Source organism: Chelon labrosus, assembly GCF_963514085.1.
Source record: "Chelon labrosus genome assembly, chromosome: 2".
NCBI lineage: Eukaryota > Metazoa > Chordata > Actinopteri > Mugiliformes > Mugilidae > Chelon > Chelon labrosus.
The window spans coordinates 31,060,528-31,084,525 of NC_140338.1; the positions used below are offsets into that span (position 1 = coordinate 31,060,528).

Sequence of the window (23,998 nt, forward strand, 5' to 3'; positions counted from 1 at the left end):
GAATTGAATTGAACTAAATTAAAATACAGGTGGCACAGTGGCGAGGTGGTTAGCACTGATGCCTCACAGCGAGAAGGTGAACCTAATCGTAGCTATGGGTCTGTATTTAAGAGTAGATAAACAGTTTTGAAGATAAATGAATAGAGTCAGGTTGTCTGGCTCTGGTCTGCAACTAGTCCATCTCCATTTCATACAGAGTTTCTACTGATGTGTGACACATAAACATTATATGAAAATAAATGTGTCTCATCTGCATCTTAAGAAGGTCAGGTATGGAATTTAAAATTCCAAAGTAAAACATTAAAAATAAAGTGCTCACAAAAAAAAGCAAAAATAGAGTGATGAGTCTAGCCATGAGGAGGAGACACATCAGAGATAGAAACTCTTCTTCATTCTTTTACACTGACACTTTAATGCAAAGCAAAACCCAGAATTTAACGGATCATTGTTTTTAAGTTTTCTTTCTGAAAGCTAATTCTATCTTTGTGTTTCAAGAATGTTTAAACATTTGCAGGTGCTATTGTGATAAATAAATTATTGTCCAGTCTTCATCTAATCATCTAATTTGAGAATGACTGCTTGGTTTGTCTGACCAGTTAAAGATTTTTGAATGAAAAGCAATACATATTCATAGTTGTGGAGCTGAAAACAGAATATTTGTGCATTTTGGACAGAAAATCATAGAATTAATGAGTCGATTATCAAAGATTACTACTGCTACCCATTGCAGCCTGGGACATTTTCTGCTTGTTTCCTGCGCTGTGAAAAGGCAGCCACAGTTAGTAAGATAGAGAGAGAGAAAGAGGAACAACAGGAAATATGCCTTATAGATATTTCAGTGAACATGAAATAAATGGGCGATTATTCATTTATTGGAGGACAGAACAAAAGTATCAAGAGAATCAAGAATTTTTTTTCCTGTTGTAGTCATGAGTTTCCTCAACTGTGTCTTGTCCTGGTTCTTCCTGTGGCATCTGTTGTGGCTGTCCATAATGCAACCCTATGCTCAACTAGCTTGCTACATTTATTAAATAGATTGAATCTGACCATTTCATTCCTTTCTTGTTACCTAATTCTCATTTTCGTCTATGCGTCTCCTGGCTCCTGGTAAATTAGTGACTGCCAGTGTGACTTCATGTTAGTGTGTGTAACAAAGCAACGTAAGAAGAGAAGTTTGGATTACATCACACCGACTTCAGCGGGTCTCCACTGGCTCCCAATTAAAACATGCTTTTCTGGAGAGCTTTTCCTGGTTTTATTTGAATTTTAACTGAGATTTTAATTAAGTTCTTTACTGTGTTTTTGTGTGTTTTATTATTTTCATTTTTACTGTTTTGTACTTTTATTTATAAGTTTTATTTACTTTGTTTTAATATGCCTGTTTTTAAAAACTGCAGATTATTATGTTGCTGTGAAGCACTCATATTTATTTATAAATAAAGATTATTATTAATATTATTATTATTAAAGGACTTGGATGCCACAGACCAACATCAGTCTAATAAAGTTGTTTCATGCACCAGAAATATTGCTGCTTGACCACTGCATTAACTGACGAGTGAATACTGGATGTAGTCTGACATCTAGACTGTAGATATCAGAAAGAATCAGTTGTTGTGTCAAAGTAGCAAAGAAATCATCTGGATATTGAATTGAATTAGGAATTGTTATCTAGATGTCATGTTTTTCCTTTGGTGCCTCTTCTCCTGCCTAAACATTGGAAGGGATTTACATACTGTACTGTATATGTGAATGCATCTGTTATGGACATGATTTGATCCCTGAAAGTGAGGGATGGAAAGTTCCATTTGGAACATCACTGAGGCTTGTGACCAAACAGACATGAAACAGAATGTTGTCTTGGAATCTCTGAGAGTTCTGACAGAACATATCAGTCCTTCACTTCACATCAGCTCAAGTACACAGACACATGTCTCTTTGGTCGTTTCCGTTCGTATTTCAACAGTCAAAGACACCTATGGTGACATAAGTGACATGTCAGGTAAGATGATAGTAGGTAAAAGAAATGTCACATTATGAACAATAGACACAGAAAACTCTTTCATTGTGGATATGAATGTTTCACTCATTTCTCAGGCTATGAAACAAGGACTGAGGCTTTTACTTTTTATTTCTTAGATAATCCTTGCATTTCACTTATTGAAACAAACGGTTAATTTTACATTTTCCCTTCTGTGCAGGCAACTTCCCAATAACCAAGGGAACCCTACTTTCTTGGGGAAGGCATCAGTCCCAGGTATCTGAAGGTGTCCACTCTTTCCACCTCAGAGCCACCGATAATGAGTGGATGGAAGTCCTGCTGAAGTCCACAATCAGTTCCTTTGTTTTGCTGATGTTCAGCAGGAGGTGGTTCTGCCAGTCCTCCAGGTGGGACACCTCCCTCCTGTAGGCTGTCTCGTCGTCGTGGGAGTTTAGTCCTACAACAGCGGTGTCGTCAACAAATTTGATGATGATGTTGGAGTCTGACTTGGCCTCGCAGTCATGTGTGTCCAGCGAGTAGAGCAGAGGGCTGAGCACACGGCCCTGTGGAAATCCAGTGTTGAGAGTCAGGGGGGCTGAAGTGTGGTGACCCACTTCAGACCTGTGGTCTGCCGGTCAGGAAGCTGTAGATCCACCTGCACAGGGAGGAGTCCAGATCATTCAGCTTCGAGGCCAGTCTGGAGGGGACTATGGTATTAAATGCTGAGCTGTAGTCAAACAGCACTCTCACATAATTTCCCTTATCAGTGTCCACGTGGGAGAGGGTCTTGTGGAGGAGGACGGTTATGGCGTCATCTGTAGATCTGTCCGGCCGGTATGGGAACTATAGTGGATCCAGGGTGGTGGGCAGTGTGGAGGTGATGAATGTCTTGATGAGTCTTTCAAAACATTTCATCACCACAGCTGTGAGGGCTATGGGCCTGAAGTCATTTGAACTGCTGGAGTGTGTTTTTTTTGGGACAGGGACTATTATGGATTTCTTAAAGCAGGCTGGAATCACACACTGTCTGAGTGAGAGGTTGAATATCATGAGGTGCCAGCTGATCAGTGCAGGTTTTCAGGACACGTCCACTAATCCCGTCTGGTCCAGCCGCTATCCTGGTGTTCACACTTAAACACCCTCCTCACGTCACGATCCGTCATGGCGAGTGTGTCCTCCCCTCCGGCTGGGAGCGCAGCGGGTAGCTGATTTCAGCTGAACACAGCACTGCTGCACTTGGAGGCCCTTCAAATGGTTGTGCATCATCAGCTGCAGCCACTAAGGGTCAGGATCATTGATTTTTGCTTGGCATGCGATCTGTCCGACATCGTTCCAGACTCAGACCCAGTGGTACAGGTAAGTACAGTAACATTAGAAACAAAAGTATATGTGGCAGAGATGTGTCTTTCCTGTGTGCATAGTGGAAGTAGCTTCAACGCTAAAGTGTAATATTGTTTTTTTCCTGCTTGGTCAGAGCACCAGAGGTCATGCTTGGTCTCGACTTTGATGAGCCACTATACATGTGGTCTCTTGGTGTGGTCGCAGCAGAACTGGCTCTGGACTACCCACTTTTTTTGGTCTTCATGAATACGATGTGGTGAGTTACAGACTGTACAGAATCAAGTCTTGTTGCAGGCTGCACAGAGAGCCTCTAGGTGGATTTGAATGAAAAGGTCATAGAAGTGGGCCAACGCTGCTGGGACACAAGTTGGGGCCTGATCAGCCCCGGCTGGGTCACGTGAAGGAGGGTGTTGTGAGACCCGAAACCAGGGCCATTTCTAGCTTTGTGGGGGCCCTAAGCAAGATGCTGTTTGGGGGCCCCTAGTTTGCAAAACTGCATGAAGAGATTCCTAACCCTTAGATGGTCCATTAAGATGCCACAATCTATTACACTTCATGAGCAAAACAGTTGAGTTGAACAAGTTGAGCCACTCAGGAAGTTAAACTGATAAAGAACTAAAATACAAAGAAACTACAATCCTTCATTATATAGAACAGATTTTAAGTGTTTATAAAAATGCTTACTTTAAATAAGAAAATATAACAAACAATATAACAAACCAATATCTATTTATAGATTTATAGATTTATAGATATAGAGGTTGATGGAAGGTGTCTGTAGAATAACAGACAATGTACTGGCAGAAAAATTTGTTTTTTTTTTATGGAGTTTTTTCTTAGAGTGTAGAATTGTTGTCAAAAAGTAGAATGGGAGGTAGGGCCTGCTCCTAGTTTGGGTTCGGGAGGCAGACACCCTCTCTGCTTTTAAGTTCAGGCTTAAGACTTTCCTTTTTGATCAAGCTTATAGTTAAGGCTGGACTGAACCTTCCCTTAGTTATGCTGCTATAGGCCTAGGCTGCTGGGAGATGATGCACTGAGCACATGTTCTCTACTCTCTTCTCTCTCTTACCGAGCTCCTATCCTCCACTTTCTTTTCTCTGGCACCCAGCTCTTGCCCTCTAATTTCTTATCTATTACTAGTCATGCAATTCTGCGCTATTACTGTATAGAATGTTAACTGCTGTGTGTCATCAGATTCCACATGTACGCTTTAGTCAGTTGTATGTATCTATGACAGATGTATGTTTATCTCATTCCTCCTATCCTCTCTCTTCTCTCTTTTCTGTCTGTACCCGGCCGGCCTTAGGTAGATGGGGCTCTCCATATGAGCTGGGTTCTGCTCAAGGTTTCTTCTTGTTAAAGGGGAGTTTTAACCTTCAGGCTTGCTCTAGGGGTTTCAGGCCGGGTTTCAGACGGAATTTTATAAAGCGTCTTGAGACAATATGTATTGTTATTGATGCTATATAAATAAAATTGAATTGAATTAATCGCTTAGTTTTTTTTGTTATAGATATAAACTTTATTATTTATTCATCTTGTCTACAGTTTTATCAGTCATAATTATATAAAATGAAAACACTGCTGAAGATTACAGATATTTTGTAAAACTCAAACACGAAATGTTTTTAACCATTTATTGCATATGATACCATACAACAGTAACACGGTGATTTTCATTCATAGTTTTTTCTCACAGATCCAGTGCATTTCACTGTTGCAGGAGTTGTCATTCCAGCTTCCACCCAAACGAAAGATTGATTCTGCACAGTCTTCATCTCCTTTGTCGTTGTTTGGCTCATCAGGGGCCCAGTAGCTGTAATGCAAAAGTATTTGTAATTTTTCACAGAGAAAAAGAAGCAATAAGTCAACGGTCAAGACGAGATCAAATTAAACTCAGGGGACCAAGTAGACTGTAGAATCACCTCAAACACAAGCACAAACAAGAATTTATGTTCCCATCTCTCATGAAATAGTAATCTCTCTACATGCAATGACCCTCAAACATCATGCCAGTAAAACAATTTTGCAACTGTGACACACACCAATGCATAGTCACATTATGTAGTTTAAATAATTTTTTTTCAGTCTATCATGTATTGCTTATTTTGTGTAAAACTGTAAATCAGAGTAGACAGCTCTGTTTATCTAAGGGTGTGGGAAATCTTATGTTGGGTTGTTATTTCAATTTATGTCACGAGGGGGCAACGCCTCAACAGGAAGATGGCTTGGTGTAACTCTTATCTTCAGACTGACAGAAGCAGAGAACAAGACACACTACTGTTTACCCGTCTCATCATTATTTCTCTGTTGAATATAATCTGGTATCTGGCTCCACCCTTGGCCTGTAACACAAGAATGATGAACATTTCTTGTGGTGTTATTTGTATTCCACCTTTATCTGTAGGCAGTGTCTCAAAGAGAATCAAACATTTTCTTTTTCAGAAATAAATAAGGATGCACTAATTTCTCCATGACTGCAGTGACATCTTATGAGATCATGATTAAAGATGTACAATATGAATATAGGCACATTAAGAGACTGAACTACTTGATTAAAACTATCAGAATCATAGATTGAACGGTGCCCAATGAATTAATGAATAGCTCACATTACTTGAACAAGCCATGACCTTACGGTGCATTTGAATCCACTAAAGCAGGGGTGGCCAACCAGTCAGAGGCTAAGAGCCACAATTTTTACTGTGTTACTGCAAAGAGCCAGATTTACTGTAAATGTCACACATCAACATGATAATGACCAACACTGGCTTCCACAGAAGTAAGACCACTGTCATTTCGCTGTTTGCATTTTTTTCCCTGCCATTTTGAGAGCGAACTTGGTAGGCCTACACCAGGGATGGGCAACCTAAATAATGGAGGGGGCCACAATTTTTCATCGACGCTACCACAGGGCCACATAAGACCGCGCACTTAACCATTTTTTATAAAACTGCCATTTCAGAATCAGAATCAGCTTTAATGGCCAAGTATGTACACATACATTTTAAATATGTTTGTGTGTGTATAATTAATTATATATATGTATATGTGTGTGTGTGTTTACTGAAGCAAACAAAAAATAACCACTTACTGTGATTTTTTGATTTATTTTTTATTATTAATTTGTGCATTTTTACACCAAGAAAGAGTTTAACATTTTACCTGTATTACCCACTCTACCTCACCACTACCAGCAGTGGTCACTGGTAAAAACCCGCTGTTTGCGTACTTCTGATTTAAGGTCCACTATGATAGCAGCCCTTGCAGCTTCAGTATACGTCTCCTATTTATCTTTGTGCAACGTGTTGTAGCGGCAACTTAAATTGAAATCTTTCATGGCAGATAACGTCTCTAAGCAGACTAAGTACATATGTTTGCCTTTACATTCTGTGAACAGATAACCTTCTTTCACCTGAAAGACACGATTTTCTCGATCAACTTTTCTCTCTCCTTCGCTCTTAGCTACGGCTCAACGTCTTCTTCACTGGTGGAGAAGACCCGGTGGAAGCGTGTGCGAGGCGGCGTCTGCATTAGAGGCGCTATCTAGTGGCCAACTGTGTCATTACAACTGATTCAGTGCCGCAGAGGATACAGATTTATAAATTTCAAAAATTAATCTAAGGGCCACGTCCAGTGACGGCCCGAGGGAACGTAAGAGCCGCATGAAACCGGGCAAAGAGACGCATGCGGCTCAGGAGCCGCGGGTTGGCCAGGCCTGCACTAAAGACATGTCCATAGTGACTGTTATTGTCAATATGGTTCCTGTTTTTTCAATAAGTAACCTTCAGTCAGTTTTCCACTGTGTATACTGTAAACTGGTTGGCCACGGCACACCATGACAGGAGGAAGGTTAAGTAATGTGTGAACCTTGTGGTCAGCAGAGTCCCATCCACCCATTTCCATGTCCCCTCTCTCTCTCTGTGTCAGTCAGTCCAATCCATGCAGGCTTTCCGAATTTTGCTGCAAATACCTTGACAGAGAGAAACAAACTGTCATCACAATATCAGAACAGAAATGAATACTAAACAGTTTGATTTGTTCTCATCTTCTGTGGCTTTCACTCTTTACCTCACACACAGTTTCTAAAAACACACACCTGTTCTTCTTGGCTGTTGATGATCACCAGGTCTGCTCCTCTCTGTTGACAGTCATCCCTGCTTTCTTGCCAGGACTTCATGCCATGAGAAATATAATAGATACTTCCACGAACAACTCCAAGTTTTGTTCTTGATAAAACAAAAGAATAATCATCATCATCTTGACATGGTGGATAATAGTTATCAGTCCCCACTGTGGGATAAATTAAAGGATTATCTCATGAAGTCAGTGGATCAAATTAAAACAATTAAACGACTATTAGCTAATTACCTTGGAGAATTCTCTGAAGTTCATTTCTGTCTTTGGTCATGTCATCAAATTGTTTTTGGAGCTGGGCTTTGTGTTCAATCAGGCTTTGATAACTGGTCTGCAGCTGTTGTTTCTCTCTAGTCAGGCTGTTGTAACTGGTCTGTAACTCATTTTTCTCTCTAGTCAGGCTGTTGTAACTGGTCTGTAACAGGACCATCTTCATTTCCAACTCAGAGTTGTCTTGGGTGACTATGTTTGGTGCAAGACCAAGAAAAAACAACAGAAAGCCAGAGTTATAAATACATTGAGAGGTTTCATTCTGTAGTAACAGAATCACCATCAATCAAATCTATAAATGATATAGAAGTCTCTTTATGATTACTTTCATCTCCATACCAGATAACTACTGCCTCTTCAGTCCCATCCTTTTTGTTCTTACATCAAGTTAACATTTATCTTTTTAATGACACAGTTTTTATTCTTTTTTTCTGTTTCAAAGTGTAAATTTGTCCAAACATTAAAACAATGAATTGTTGATGAAGTGATTGTCTTGGTCTGGAAAGACAGTTAGTCAGATCCACTTTCTGCTTTTACTGTGTAACAATCAGATGGTGAATTCAGTTTAGAGATAAAGACAGATACAGGGTGATGGAGACACAATGTGAAACTACTCACAGAAAGCCAGACGCAGTGAAACGTTGAGAGCAACTTGAAGGATACACAGAAGTCCAAGGATCACAAAAACCAGTCTGAACCGGTTTCTTCCTGAGTGCAGAAATCAACACAGAGAAAATACAATGTGGACTAACTGGTATGGAATATGATCATGCTTTGACCAACAAATATTAAAGAAACACATAGCAGGCCCGGAGTGGCTAATCGGGAGGACCGGGACAATTCCCGGTGGGCCGGTCTGACTATCAGACACACCAGACACGGGCCGGGCCAAGGGCCGGTGTTCAATTATTATTTTTATTTATTTATTTATTTTGGGCCGGTGTTCAGTCATGGCACTGAGTGGGTATCGTGTATGCTGTTACTGCTGTCGCTGGGCCGTCTCCACTTGCAGCTCTTTTCTTTTTCTTTTTTTGCAGACGCAGCCTGACGTAACACGTCCGTGCACACCGCACACTGTCAGTGGTGTTTGGAGCCTGGCTCCAGCCCCAGAAGTGCAAGGGTGTTTGCAAAATGGAAAATAAAAATAGCAAGAGTGGCGCAGAAAAAGCGAGAATTAAAAAGAGAAAAGCACTGGAGACAGATGCAGCCAAATGTGCAAAAATCGGCAGCTTTTTCAATAGAACGCTGTCTGAAACGACCAATGAAGATGATGAAACGGGTAAGACAAGATGTTGAACAAAATGCAACTTTTCCTGCACCGTTCAAGTTAATTAATTAGCCTATCAAGTCAATGAATTGCGTGGCGTTGTAACATAGCCTGTCTAACCTAATGTTACATCATTTAAATAATAGTATGATGCGACGCCACATAACTGGCCACAACCTTTGTCTTGGTTGGCCATGTTTCTTTGAAACTATTCTTGTGAGGAAAAAAAGATAAAGTTACTGTGAATAACAAACTTGCAGACTGTTCTCTGCAAGTTTGTTATTCACAGTATAACATAACTTTCTAATGATGCCATTATCTTTTTTTCCTCTGCACAAGAATAGTTTCAAATAAACATGGCCAACCAAGACAAAGGTTGTGGCCAGTTATGTGGCGTCGCACTTTTATAAGATATCAAGCGGGAGTGCTGAAATTACGGCCAGAGTCAAGGCCAGTCAGGTATACTTGGAAAAAAACGTTAATGGTAGACAAAGTTTAATGTTTTTACCTTACCAGTATCAATGTTGCTCGTTGTGTTCTTCTGTGTCGCAGCCTGGATCGAGGGGTCTGTTGGAGTGAACCGTCGCGACCGCCGCCCACTGATTGTTCAGTGACTGACGGTTTTTTTTTTAATTCCTTTATTTGGACGTAAACAGGTCATAGAACAGGATCTCAAACTCAACAATGCGCATGTGAAAATCATGCTTAATCTAATAAAAATGCTTTGATCCAATGAATAAATTCAGTTCAGTGTCCCACTGGCAATTTATATTGTATCCAAATAATAAAAAAAAAATGGTTTCAACCATAAATAAATTAGAACGTTTAGTTTAAATGAAAAAAAAAACTAATAATTTTAGGCTATTGGAGCACGAAAATACACATTAAACGAACAACAGCAATGTTAGACTTTTTTCAGTGTGAAACAGGTGAAAATAAAGACAGAATATAGTAAGTTCAGGTGAGTCCAAAAAGTAATTCATAGCAGTTTCTGTGCTCAAATCAGTGAGCTAAGATGGATATTTGTGTCTATGCCCTATATGTTATTGATATACTCTGGCTTAGCATTGTGTTAGAAATTGCAGCTGAGAAACTGAACTTCCTGAGTGTTCTATCATGATCTGGAGAGAGTGGATGTTGATTTATTGAGTCACTTTCTTCTCACAGATCCACTTTTTTTCATGGTTACACAAGTCATCATTCCATCTGTATTGTGACTGGTAGTTGGTTATTTCTGCACAGTCTTCATCTCTGTTTGGATTACCATTTGGCTCATTATGGCCCCAGTAGCTGAAACCAAAAAGAAAAACAGAAAAACCCAACGAGAGGCAGAGAAACGATTATAACTAGGGATGAACCGAAATGAAAATTCTTGGCCGAAACCGAAAACCGAGAATGGACACACACATGCACACACACACCCCCACATGCACGCACACACACACCCACACCCCCACACACACACACCCACCCGCACACAGGCCGAAAACCGAAGCAAATTATGACAATTATTAGTAACGTTGCATTTATGACTGTACTAACCTCACTACGATCAAGGCATTGAAATTGCATAAATTAATAGTAATGTTTCAAACAACAAATCAATTACAAAATCATGAAAATATTTATTTAGCATATTCCACCAATGCACAATATAAAATAAAATTCAAAATAAAATGTTTTACTTCACCCCACTCATGTGTACATTAAATAATAATGGAGCAAAAGCTTTTGCAGCTGGAAATCAGCATCGATCTACTGTGCGGTTAGACTGAGCATAATTGTTTTTATTCTTATGAAGAAAAATTGGTGCACTGCACCTTTAGAAAAACAGCGCTGTCCCTTTAAGAAAGACGATAGTCTTAATTGAAGTTGTGCATGGCTGTGGATGTGTGCCGCTGAACGGGTGTGTCGCGTACTTTTGTAAACTTAAAATGACCTTATCAAGTATACTTAAAGTATACTTAAAGTATACTTTAAGTATACTTTTATAAACTTAAAAATGTTCCAATTCAGTCCAAAGAAGTATTAAATTAGTATTCTTTCTAGTACACTACAAGTACATGGTCTGTAGTATACTTGCTATACATATACTCAAGCATACTTGAGTATGTGTATTTATTTTCAAATAAACAACTCAAATGCAGTGTTGTGTGTCATTTCTTAACTTAAAGCAACTATATGCCATTACAAGTTCGGCTGTAGTAAATATTTCATGTATATTATGAAATATTTAATTTCATATAATTGTCAAGTGAGTGAAAAGATATGTTTACCATTTTGAACAGCGCCCCCACTTTCTGTCTATATCCACTAGGTATAGTCACACAGCTGAGTTCATAAGCTTTCTAGAACACTTTGTCCCATGTCTATAGCCCCTGTGGATGCAGAATTACAGCACTTCAGAACTTCTCAGAAGTCAGGGTTAAAAGGTCAATAGTTCAAAGAAGGAGCCATTTACAATCCCCTAACTAACATATGCTATTCCCCAGGTTGAGACCTTTCCAATGATATCTTTATTATAGTTCTACAACAAAGTATGGATTTTCACATTTCATGGACACAGCTGTGCACAGGCTTAGATTCAGATATTTTTTAAATAACAATTGTTAACAAACAAAAATCATGTAAGGTAATCATATCTGACAGATTTACAACTGAATTAGCAATTCATATTGTATCTGCTCATTTGTTTTTGCCAATTAATTAATTCCATCAGACATCTTGACCCTGTGTGAAAACTAACATCACAACAGCTATTTGTCAAGGGACTTGAATTGAATAGAAATAAACACAGACAGAGACAGGTGGCAGGTATTTTATTTTAAAACATTACCAGACATTAACATTTATCATTCATGTAGCCTGCCTCTTCAAAGATCAAGCAAAATAGCTCACAAAGCAGTTATATCAAAGAATATATAACTGATTTTCATTCTTGTCATCAATTAAATACCAGTCTGAATCAAACATTAAAAATGAATTATTAAAAAAGAAACATGTCTATACTTGAACATTTTTGATTACCACAGTATGGCATAATCCTCTGTAAGTCTCCATAACTGCCATACAACACCGCAACAATAACAAACAATGCAACACAGCAACAACAACAAAATCCATATGACACAGTAACAGTCCCAAACAATTTATTGGCTATTTCAGGAAGTTACCTTTGAATGTTGTCTTTTGGCTCACATGAGTTTTTCCACTCTGTCCCACTGCAAGACAGATAGATAGACAGCATTAAGTATTACTTTTAAATTGTTAGAAAATTATTGGAAAATGTACAATTTCCAATGACACATTGATTCCTCAGTTATGCAGGCATTTTGTAATACCTGCGCTGTCACTGTTGCCGAAAGACAGACACCACACATGGCGCTGCTCACAAAACCCGCGCAAATACAGACGTGAGTGGGAAGAGACACATCCTTGGCTGGACAGCGTCAGTGGAGATGAGTATAAGACCAACTGTAAAATGTTTCAGTGGTGCAGTGGTGCTGTCATTTATAGTAGCTAAGCTTGTAACGTGGAGTTGGAGATAAGCTTAGCCACGTTTGTTAGCAGTAGGCATCAACTGAAGTAACCAGACAGGAGACTAGGTGGAGGGATTTCCACACAGTTAATTTATTAACGGAACCATACAAGGCCAGGTCTCACGGCACATTACTGAAAACACTATTATAGCAAATAATAAACGTTTGTGGCTTGTAGCTAGTGATGGCCTTCTGACACCCGAGGCTCCGACACATGCGCCGTAGCTCATGAAGCAATTGACCTGTGGCTAAGCCCCGCCCCCCTTAGTTACTGTTGCTACGTCCGACATTCTCTTCTGGGCTCGGGTTTTCTGGTTATCTATAGACGGATTTCTTGGCAACGTCACAAGTGTTTGCGCGCGCAGACGGGGCAGAAAGACGTCTTTTCAGAGAGTGTTGATAACGGAGCAGGACTGAGTCTTTGCATGTTTCGTTTAGTATTAGTAGTAGTACAGTCAAAATACCAAGGAGTTGTTGTGTTGGCTGCGCTAAAAGAGCCAGTGATGAGTGCCAGATGTTTACTATTCCTAGGGTGAATCATACTTTTGCAAAAAACCGGAGGAGGTTATGGTTTCAGGCAATAAAAAGGGCAGATTGGGGTCCAGATGGTGTTTTGTTTTAGAGCTATCTTAATTCTCTATCTATGAGTTTAAGTTAGCACTGCATACTCGTTCACGTTCATTCATGTTAAAGTTTAACAAAGTTGTAAACAAAAGACGTTGCGTTCAGTAAATCTGTTCGTAGCAGGCTAGCAGCTAGCGCTAGCTAACTGATATCACGTTTGCGAGTGCTAATGTTGTTATAGCATGCCGGTTGGATCATTACTTCGGAGATATCCCCTTTCAACTTAACTACAGGTTGTATTTTAATACTTAAAACACGAAATACGTAAACATTAGCCAACATATCTTAGCAAGTAGCCTGCACGTCAAATGACAAAGAGCTCGAAATCTACAAAAATGTAAATTCAGCTAAATGTTCAAGATATGTGAGCAAGCCAGGTAAGCTCTGTGACTAAAGAAAAACGAAGGGTTCTTAACTTTAATTTAAAAGTAAAATCGGGCTGTCCGATTGATGCCGCTGTTAAAATGGGCTACGTTTTACATTACCCGCCTAACATGATAATTATAGCCATACATATACGGTAACATTGCAAAATTAAAGATGGACAAACAGATCCAACTAAAATCACGTTTTATTGAGTCTGCAGTTGTGCATTTATATACAAACAAAACAAAAAAGCTTCAATACTTAAGATTGTTGTCGTAGGGGACCAATAAGTCAGTCTGGCTTTCTGCCCCCTGGATGCGCGCGCACCCAGTAATGTTTGTAAACAGGAAACCCGTCTATAAGGCTCTGGTATCAATATCAAGGAGCAACACTGTTCATGCAAAGGTGGGTACGTCTCTATTCACTTCTATAATCGTTATTACGAAGCAAACGGACTAACGTTACGCACGTATAACGTTGTATTTCTTCATCGTGTGCTAGCGTATCAACAACTATGCAACTTAAGCTGTAACGGTGATGTTTTGGTTAGCTCCACAGGGTTTTGCGCGCACATCATTGGGCTTATCCATACCCTGGATGCTACATATATACCGACAGTATAGCCTGCCGAGACCGAAAATATGAGACGCCTGCGTTGAAGTCAATGGAGTGCTGTGGAAAAAGTGTCGGACCCCTGTGGGAGCTCTCTTGGCTTTGATTGGTCAATCTACATTCTAGGGCGGGGCGTAGCCAAAGGTCAATTGTATCGAACCACTGTGCAGAGGCGTGGTTCAGTCACGTGACTAGTGACGTTTGAAGCACTTGAGTGACGTTCAAATGCTTCGAATGCTTCAGCGGCAAACGAATCACCCCAGGGGTTCGGTTTGTCATGTGAATCACCTGGTGGGATCGAGTGTGTTCAGGGATATCTCGGATATCCTATCCCTATTTGGTGGTGCTCATTTGAATGTTTCTTTGCAGAGTAGGTTGGTTTGTTGCTGTAGTTGGAGTTAGTTGTGTATTTTGTGGAGATAGATCGTAAGATTCAGAGAAAAATAGATAAATTAGTTACACAGTTAGACAACACTAGATTGATAGACATAGTTACATAGATAGTTCTAAATAGCGTTATATATAGATAAGATAGAGAGAGAGAGATACAGATGAGATATAGTCAGAAGTGCGTGAATAATTTTGGTTAGGACAAATCACGTGTTTTGTGACGTATGAACCATTTCACTGCTTCATTCAGAAACCCTGTCACTGGTTTGGTTGTCTCGGCTCTTCAGGAGAGATGAGATGAGTCTTTGAAGCAAATAATGAGTCAAGAGATTTGGTTTGACACTGTTGCATTCAGTACAAATATTCTCTAACACTACTAAACCATGATACCAAGAGCAAATGAAAATAGCAGATGTAAGCACTGAAACATAATCATTAGTGTAAATTAGCAAAGGTTCATAGAGTGTAGCAGTGACGTAATCAAAATGGTCCAACGACAAGGGCACATCACTGAGGAGGTTCGTGGTACACTTTCGTTAGCTATTTATTTTATTGTTATATGTATATAATTTTCTTATAATCAACTTTAAACCACATATCCATGTAATGTAGTCGAATAGGAATGTGCATGGCAAATCAAGTCCCATACAAGCATGAACCAGTATGACACGTCTCCATTGCACTACATTTTATTGTCCACTAGATGTCCTAATAGAGCACTGTGTCACTGAAGCTTGAGTAATGAACCTTTTTTTGAATCACGTGTCGAGGCTTCAACAAAGCCTCGATTGCCCATCACTACTTGTAGCCTTCCCCAGTGTCCACATCACGGAGATCGAAAGAGGAAGTTGAAAAAAAAGTGCCGGAGGCAAGAGTGACACCTGCTGACCTAAGCAGTGAAACACAAAGGAGGCGCCACCGTGTGGTGTAAACTGGTGATACTCTGGCTGTTACAAGCTTTCTGTTTGCCGTGTGTGCTACCGTGGAACAGTAGGGTAACAGATTTAGCCCGTTGTCTGCTAACTGGTACATCTTATAGGCTTTACCAGTAAACATATTTTAGTATTTTGTGCTCTAATGCTTGTGGCTTGAGCTTTTATTGGTCAATCGTATGAACTTCAGCGCGCCCCGCTGCCGTACCGATACGCTGAGCGGTTGCCAAGGCAACAATGAGACTCTAACGAGTTTGGGGACAAGGGGGGCAGCACGAGCACTTGGGAAAAAAACAACAAATAAATCTGCGCTGCTACATGGTTTTCTATTATCTGTCATATCTGTGTGGGGAACTGGCAAATTGTCGCCCCCTGCAGGCAGCTGCAGGCGCCCTTGCTGCTGAGAAGGTGCCGTGCACAGAAGGTGTGTGTGAGAAAGGGAAGGGGGGGTCAGCGCTGGGTGATGGAAATCTGTTGATTGTCGAGAGTCAAATTACGGGAGAGCATTGCATTCACTGGATAAAAAAAAAATAAAATTAAATAAAAATAGACACCTTATCTCGTAATTACGAGAAAAGAGATCATCTAGTAAGAAAAGATAAAGAAAACAGATAAGATAAAGAAAAAGGAAACGTCTGTAAATCCTCAGTGGCAATGATGACGATATCGCAGCTAATCTGCCATTACTTCCTCCTCGGTTTGAGACACTGGGAAATATTAATGTTTCTTAAAAATGAGGATGGTATTAATATTAGCTAGTATGTCAACACTGCGCAGGCATCTCAAGTCTAGGACTGTTCAGGCGGAAAGCCCAGTCTGCTTCATCCCTTCCATTGTTTAGGCAGGAGAAGAGGCACCAAAGTAAAAACATGAGATCTAGTTATAGTAGATAACAATTCCTAATTCAATTCAATATCCAGATGATTTATTTTGCTACTTTGACACAACAACTGATTCTTTTTGATATCTACAGTCCAGATGTCAGACTACATCCAATATTCACTCGTCAGTTAATGCAGTGGTCAAAGCACCAGCAATATTTCTGTCACAGCTGAGTCAGTATCACTGTAAAGTGCCTTTGGTGTCCTCATCAGAATCACTCAGTCATCATGAAAATGTAGTAGAATAATTAATCTCTGAGGTCTTATTATAAGTGACCAAAGATTTGCACACATATCAGTACAATAATATGTCTCTTAAAATGTGTTTCCTTCATTTTATACCGTTTGTTTTCTTTGGATGTCCCACACACTGTTCTGCTAACTTCAGTGTGTGTAATAAATGGTTAAATGATACTAAATCAATTTTTTTTTACATTGTTTCATTGTCACAACAAGTTATTTGATAAAACAAGTCATTTTGATCATGTATATTCTATTTTCATAATAGTATTGAACATTTTGCATGTGTCCCTGAAATTGTTGTCCACCCTGTCATTTTGGACTAACTGCCCCTTTAAGAAACCCCTGATGTTTTCATTGACATCACAACCAGCATTTTGTCTTTCTTCAATGGAGACTGAAACAGTGGCTAGTTGCAGAGTAAGTATTTACACTTATGTTTCGTAATTTTCATCATATTAGGTGTGTAGTTAGATGTTGTCAAGCTTAACATGTCCACTCTGTCATAGTGAAATATCAACAATTAATATAAAAACCTTTCAGAAATTCAGAATATATGTGTTAAAAAGTACACAGTCCGCTTGCCAACTGAATCATGTTGCTAAGTGAAGGTCCACCATGTGCTCATTAAATGCTAGTATTAGCCAAAAATGTCCACCCTGTCATTGTCCACCCTGTCAGCAAGCCTTCCATGACAGGGTGGACATGGTTCATGACAGGAAGGACATTTGCATAGTTTAGACCACATGCTGATAATGTTACACATATTACAACAGCTATTACAGACATTTTATAACAGTACATGCTATACATAGTAAAAATGTATCAGCAAGCCTCATTTGATCAGGCAAGCCAAGTTTACCGGGACTCCCAATTAAAGTGTTCAAGGGAACATTTTGAATTGTCTTTTTCAAGGTATGAGATCAAAAGGAGCTGAGATAGCAAGGAAATATCGGCAACGTCGTGATGCTGACCCAGAAAGAAGAAGAAAGTATCTTGAGAAGGAAAGGGACAAATGGAAAAAAGACAGAGAGACTGGAAAGAAGAAGGGTGTCAGTGAGCTCAGTGAGAGAGAGAAGAGGGCAAAAAGAAAGAAATGGAGAGAGGCAAAAAGTCGAGCCAGAAACAGGGCCAGTGCTTTGCTATACAGTCCCTGACAAAAGTCTTGTCACTTATCCATTTTGTAGAAACAACAGTTTATAACCTGACTTTTAATTAATCCATTGGTTTTAGAAATGGCTCATATGAAAGCTAAAACCCTCCCAAATTATGTTTGATATACTAAAATAAATCTGCTTCACTGAAGAAAGATTGATCATTTAATGAACACAGAAAGGTCAGATTTTGGCAAGACAAAAGTTTTGTCGCCTACAGAAAGTACAATCATTTACTTCAAATACAAAAATATGATGCATAACATCAGTGAATTAAATACTGGTGCTGTGAGATCCATATTTAATATCTTGTATGACTTCCATGAGCTTGAAGGACTGCATCCATGCGGTTCGACAATGATTCATACAATTTATTGATGAAGTCATCAGGAATAGCAAAGAAAGCAGTCTTACATGCCTCCCAGAGTTCATCAAGATGCTTTGGTTTCGTCTTCCATGCTTCCTCTTTCATTCTTCCCCAGACATGCTCAATGATGTTCATGTCTGGTGACTGGGCTGGCCAGTCCTGGAGCACCTTGCTCTTCTTCGCCTTGAGGAACTTTGATGTAGAGATGGAAGTATGCGATGGAGCACCATCCTGCTGCAAAATTTGACCCCTTTTATGGTTGGGAATGTAAGAGGTAGCTAATACTTCTTGATATTTTACGCTATTGATATTGCCTTCCACCCTGCAAATCTCTCGCACACCCCCATACTGGATGTAACCCCAGACCATGATTTTTCCGCCACCAAATTTAACTGTTTTCTGGGTGAATCTCGGATCCATGCGAGCTCCAGTAGGTCTCCTGCAATATTTGCGGCGGCTGTGATGTAATTCAACCGAAGATTCATCTGAGAAATCCACCTTCTGCCACTTTTCCAGCGTCCATCCTTTTAGCAGGCTGTGGGCCTTGGCAAATGCCACACGTTTTTTTAATTGCCTTTTGTTTAGTGCTGGTTTCTGGGCACTGATTCTACCATGGAGGCCATTTCGAGACAGGATTCTACAAACTGTTCTGGTTGACACGGGGACTTGAGGTGACCAGGCCTGGTGGAGCTCTGCTGCAGTGGAAAAGGGGCTGGCCTTGGATTTTCGAGCCAACAAACGGTCCTCCCGAGCAGTTGTCTTGCGGGGTCTGCCGGACCTGGGCTTGTCAAAAACATCTCCAGTCTCTTCAAATCTTTTTCTTATTCTTGTAAGACTGCTTTCTTTGCTATTCCTGATGACTTCATCAATAAATTGTATGAATCATTGTCGAACCGCATGGATGCAGTCCTTCAAGCTCATGGAAGTCATACAAGATATTAAATATGGATCTCACAGCACCAGTACTTAATTCACTGATGTTATGCATCATATTTTTGTATTTGAAGTAAATGATTTGTTCAATTTTCACATTACTTTCTGTAGGCGACAAAACTTTTGTCTTGCCAAAATCTGACCTTTCTGTGTTCATTAAATGATCAATCTTTCTTCAGTGAAGCAAATTTATTTTAGTATATCAAACATAATTTGGGAGGGTTTTAGCTTTCATATGAGCCATTTCTAAAACCAATGGATTAATTAAAAGTCAGGTTATAAACTGTTGTTTCTACAAAATGGATAAGTGACAAGACTTTTGTCAGGAACTGTAGGCAGAGACACCACCCAACTCCCCTGCAGCTGCTGAAACTCCTGAAAATCAGCGTGAGCCAGGGCCCTCCAGGTTAGCTCATTGGAAGTTTAGCTGATGAGACTTATTAGAAAGTTTCGAATTATTTGAATGACAATTATCAACTGTTTATGTCCCCATAAAATGACATATTGACAACTAACTCGCTAAAATCTTACTAAAAATCCTCACAAATATTTTGTGTTTCAGGCAACGGCGTCGGGGAAAGCATTCGAAGGAGTTCTTTTTGATTTATTGCAAAATGAGGCCATTCAATGACCTTTCACAATGTGTCCACCCTGTTATGCCCAAGGTCCACCCTGTCATGTTACTGTCCACCCTGTTATTTTCATGTTCTAACAAAATAAACAGTTTATTTTCACAAGTTACCAAACTCTTTGTGTGATTCCTTTATAAACAAGTGAGGGCCAAATAGTATCGTTTGAAAGTTTGACCAGATATCTTTGTTGTTAGATTGTATTTAGAAAAGAAAGTGCAATTGTCGCTGATTTTATAGAGAAACAAATAGTTTGCCCTAATTTCATTACTATCCAAATACTTTTCCCATTAACTAAAACATAGTGTTGAGAAAGGGACTAAATAGCTTTCTGAAAATATACATTTTATAATCACTATGTATTTATTCTACTTTGAAATTGTCCATGACAGGGTTGACATATTTTGCTGTTTGCATGTACATTGTCTGCTTGCAGTTAATTTATAAAAAGTGTGGGAGCTTGACCAACATGCATTTCTAACAGCATAACATCTACTTAACATTCAGTAATACACAGGATAAGATGTTATAATCCCTTGTGCCAAAATCCCAGGCAAAACACATTTAGAGGCCCTGTTCAGCTAAGAGACCCTACCAAACCTATGGTCATATAATATGACAATTAACCTATAATCTACATAAACTAAGTAAAAGCTGCTGGCTTGTAAGCCCATTGAGCAGCATAGTTCAGACATTATAAAACATAAACTAACTAAACGCTGCTGGCTTGTATGGCCCGCTCAGCAGCTAACCATAGCTACCACGTAACAAGAAGACAACAGCAGTATGCAGCATGTCATTGGGGTTTTCAAGTGGGCACCTCCTTTCACCGATGTTTCGTTAAGTTAGGCCCACGACACCTCGAGAAGGCTTAACAGTGACTTCCAGCGTCCTGGAGTCACCCCCCTCCACACCACCACTGCACAACCCTGTTTCCCTCACCATTCGATGTCTATCAGCAACTATTATAGTAACTAATAACCACGAGTCAAACAAACAAATCTACCATGATTCGCCCCGTTGATGCAGACTGAACCACGTAACAAACAAGCAAATCTACCATGATTCGCCCCATTGCTGCGGGCCGAAAACGCGTAACAAACAAATCGAGGCCTACATGCGGCCTTCCTTACCTTAGCTAGTTCCCCAGCTAGCAAGCTTCCTGCGCACCCATAACCAGTCGCCCGCTCTCTCTGCTGCCCGGGACATGTTGCTAACCGCAGTCCTCTGGCTCCTTCCCCGTATGCCCAGCTCAATAATAAATGTGAAGTTAAATGGAAAATCTCAGCCTTTTTGGGGGAAATTGGGAAGTCTCAAAGGCACCTTATGGTGATATTGACTCAGCTGTAGGTTTGAATAGGACACAAAGACACAGTCACAGACCAAGAATCCAGACGTTGTGGTGATTATACCAGTTTATTGCCAAGACTGAGATAGCAGGTAGGAGCAGATTTGCGAGTCAACGGAGAGGGGTTGAACCAGGTTGGTGGGGATCTGGGGTAAGCTGGGGTAGGTAGGCTGAGAGGGAGGCTGGTAGACTGGCAGAGCTGGGGGAGGCTTCCAGAGAGAATACACAACGGAGCTGGTGAGTTGATGGATCCAAGGAGCTGAAGACAGGGAAGGCAACAGTTAGTAAATGCAACAAAGGTATTCTGAACTAAAGACTTGAGCCACAGCACAATACCACTAAGGTAAGCAGATGATCTGGTGACGAGTGGAGGACTGAACCAGGATTTTATGGACAAGGGGAGTAGATGGCTGATGAGGCTCCATTGCTTGCAGGTGTGGAGGTAAGTTGCTCCAGCTCCAGACCAACCTCCAGTGAGAAAAACACAGAGACAGACACACACAACAAGGAACATACAGGAGATCCTGACCATTTCTAGTGCATGGAACAACTTTATTAGACTGATGTTGGTCAGTGGTATCCAAGTCATTTTAATCATAATAATATTAATAATAATCTTTATTTATAAATCTTATTTATAAATATGACCAAGTGCTTCACAGCAACATAAACATCTGCAATTTTAAAAACAGGCACATAATAAAGAACAATACCCATGATTTTTATGAAATATTTTTAAAATGATTTATCTACTCTTAAATACAGATCCATAGATACGATTAGGTTCAGCAGCAAGGTGCTGGGCATGTAGCAGTCAGTGGGTCTGCAGGAAATGGCTGCACATGGTGGGTGATGGGGCTCAGTCTCAGTCATACAGTGAGATATGACTGATTTTACAACTCAGTGGCCTCCTCTAGTGTCATCAAACTAAACTACATGTTTGGAGCCAGTATCAGCACGTTGCTCATTCTGCACAAGTGTTTTCACCTTTCACCTTTCACTGTCCAAGGAAGGAAAAGAGGTGAACCAGCCACTCTGCTCATTGATGCACATGGGAAGTGAAGGTTGGCCCGTGTCTTCCTATCCAACAGACCAACTACTGTAGCTCAAACTGTTGAAAAGGTTAATGCTGGTTCTGACAGAAAGATGTCAGAACACACAGTGCATTCCAGTTTGTTTTGTATGTGGCTGAGTAGCTGCAGACCAGTCAGGGTGTCCATGCTGACCCCTGTCTGCTGTTGAAAGGTCCTACAATGGACACATGAGCATGAGAATTTGAAAATGGAAGAAGGTGGTCTGGTCTGATGAATCCCAGTTCCTGTGGAACATATGACACTAGGATGTAAGGAACACCCCCTTGACATTGTCAGGTGGTGGTCCATATCAAAGTAACATCCACATAAATGCATAAAGGACTTATGATTTCAGGTTTCCCAGACAAACTTTATATCGTAATGAGATCAACAATGTTATATGTAATATCACTTCACAGGTTGGTGGTTTTAATGTTGTGGCTGATCATTGTGTACTCTACAGCAGGGGTGTCAAACTCATTTTAGTTCAGGGGCTACATACAACTCAATGTGATCTCAAGCAGCCCAGACCAGAAACATAATAGCATAATAATCTAAAAATAACAACTCAAAATGTTTCTCTTTGTTTTAGTGCAAAGAAGATCAAGTTCATTACGAAAATGTTTACATTTAATAAACTATACTACAAACCATTTTATGTAGAACCTGAAAATAAGTGAAATTTCCGCACATTGTTGTCATCTACTGTTTAGTTCTGGGACTCAGTGTTGTGTTATGTCTGCGTCAATAGTCTGCACTTCTTAGTAAAAGAGTCCGACCCCGAGTGGACAAATTAAGAACAGCAGTTACTTTGATTGAAATTTTGCAGTTAATGTCTTCTCTGTTATTTTCACTTTGCAAACTCATACTGCGGGGCAGACTGGACCCACTGGTGGGCCGATGTTGGCCCATGGGCCGTATGTTTGACACCCCTGATGTACATCATTCATATTTACTACCTAAAGAGACTAAACAGGGGCTGTACCAACTAGTTGACTTTCATACTCTGCCATGATGCTTTAAGCAGGACGTTGACTAGTCACTGATCACATGACAATAAGAACACAGACACTTCAGAGAAGACAGGTGAGGAGTACAGTGGGTTACTGCAGCAAACTAGCAGTGCTTCATCAAGTGTGTTGAAATACTTCAGTAAAGATGAAGCCCATTCTACCATGACATGAAGGATATGTAAGTCAGTCCTGAAATACAATACCAAATCCTCTCAACAGCAATCACTTAACAACTTCACCAGTCGTCCACGGCTGACAGTAGCCCTGTTCAAGCTTCAGTTACCTTGCAGAAAAGCCTCTTTGGCTTCTTTCTTCTCTCACATGTTCAAGCAGGCTGCCACGCAGAACAACACCACAAACCTCCAGGAGTATACAGAGACTGTCACTGCTTACATAGCCAAATGTATTGATGACGTCACGGACACCAAAACCATCACTGTTCGGGCCAATTAGAAACCATGGCTGACTGGGGAGGTCCACAGGCTCCTGAAGGCTCAAAACGCTGCCTTCAGAGCTGGAGACGAGGTAGGCTTGAGGACAGCTAGGGCCAACCTGTCCCGAGGCATCAGAGTGGCCAAGAGACAGCACTCCAGGAGGATAGCCCATCACTTCAGCGACAGCAGAGACACTCGGAGTCTGTGGCGAGGGATACAGACCATCACAGACTACAAGCCCACACCACAGATCTGCGAAAGCTCCACCTCTCTGCTGAATGAGCTAAATGACTTCTTCGCTCGCTTTGAGGCACATAACAACACCCATGCACAGAAGACTCCACCCCCATCTGACGACCAGCTGTTGACACTGTCCTCAGCAAGTGTGAGGAGATCCCTTCGCAGGATTGATGCACGCAAAGCTTCAGGTCCAGACAACATACCTGGTCGTGTACTGAGAGACTGTGCAG

The 23,998-nt window shown here is 40.4% G+C and overlaps 1 protein-coding gene across 1 annotated transcript; it reads right to left on the minus strand.

Moving 5' to 3' along the window:
• Positions 1–7,373: 7,373 nt before the first annotated feature.
• LOC311495015 (uncharacterized protein) lies at positions 7,374–7,892 on the minus strand (the record flags this gene model as incomplete). The annotated part of the gene is made up of 2 exons (XM_084554308.1): positions 7,374–7,636; positions 7,691–7,892. 2 exons carry the CDS (start codon positions 7,890–7,892, stop codon positions 7,392–7,394), a joined length of 447 nt encoding a protein of 148 aa, XP_084410434.1. The 3' UTR covers positions 7,374–7,391.
• Positions 7,893–23,998: the final 16,106 nt, after the last annotated feature.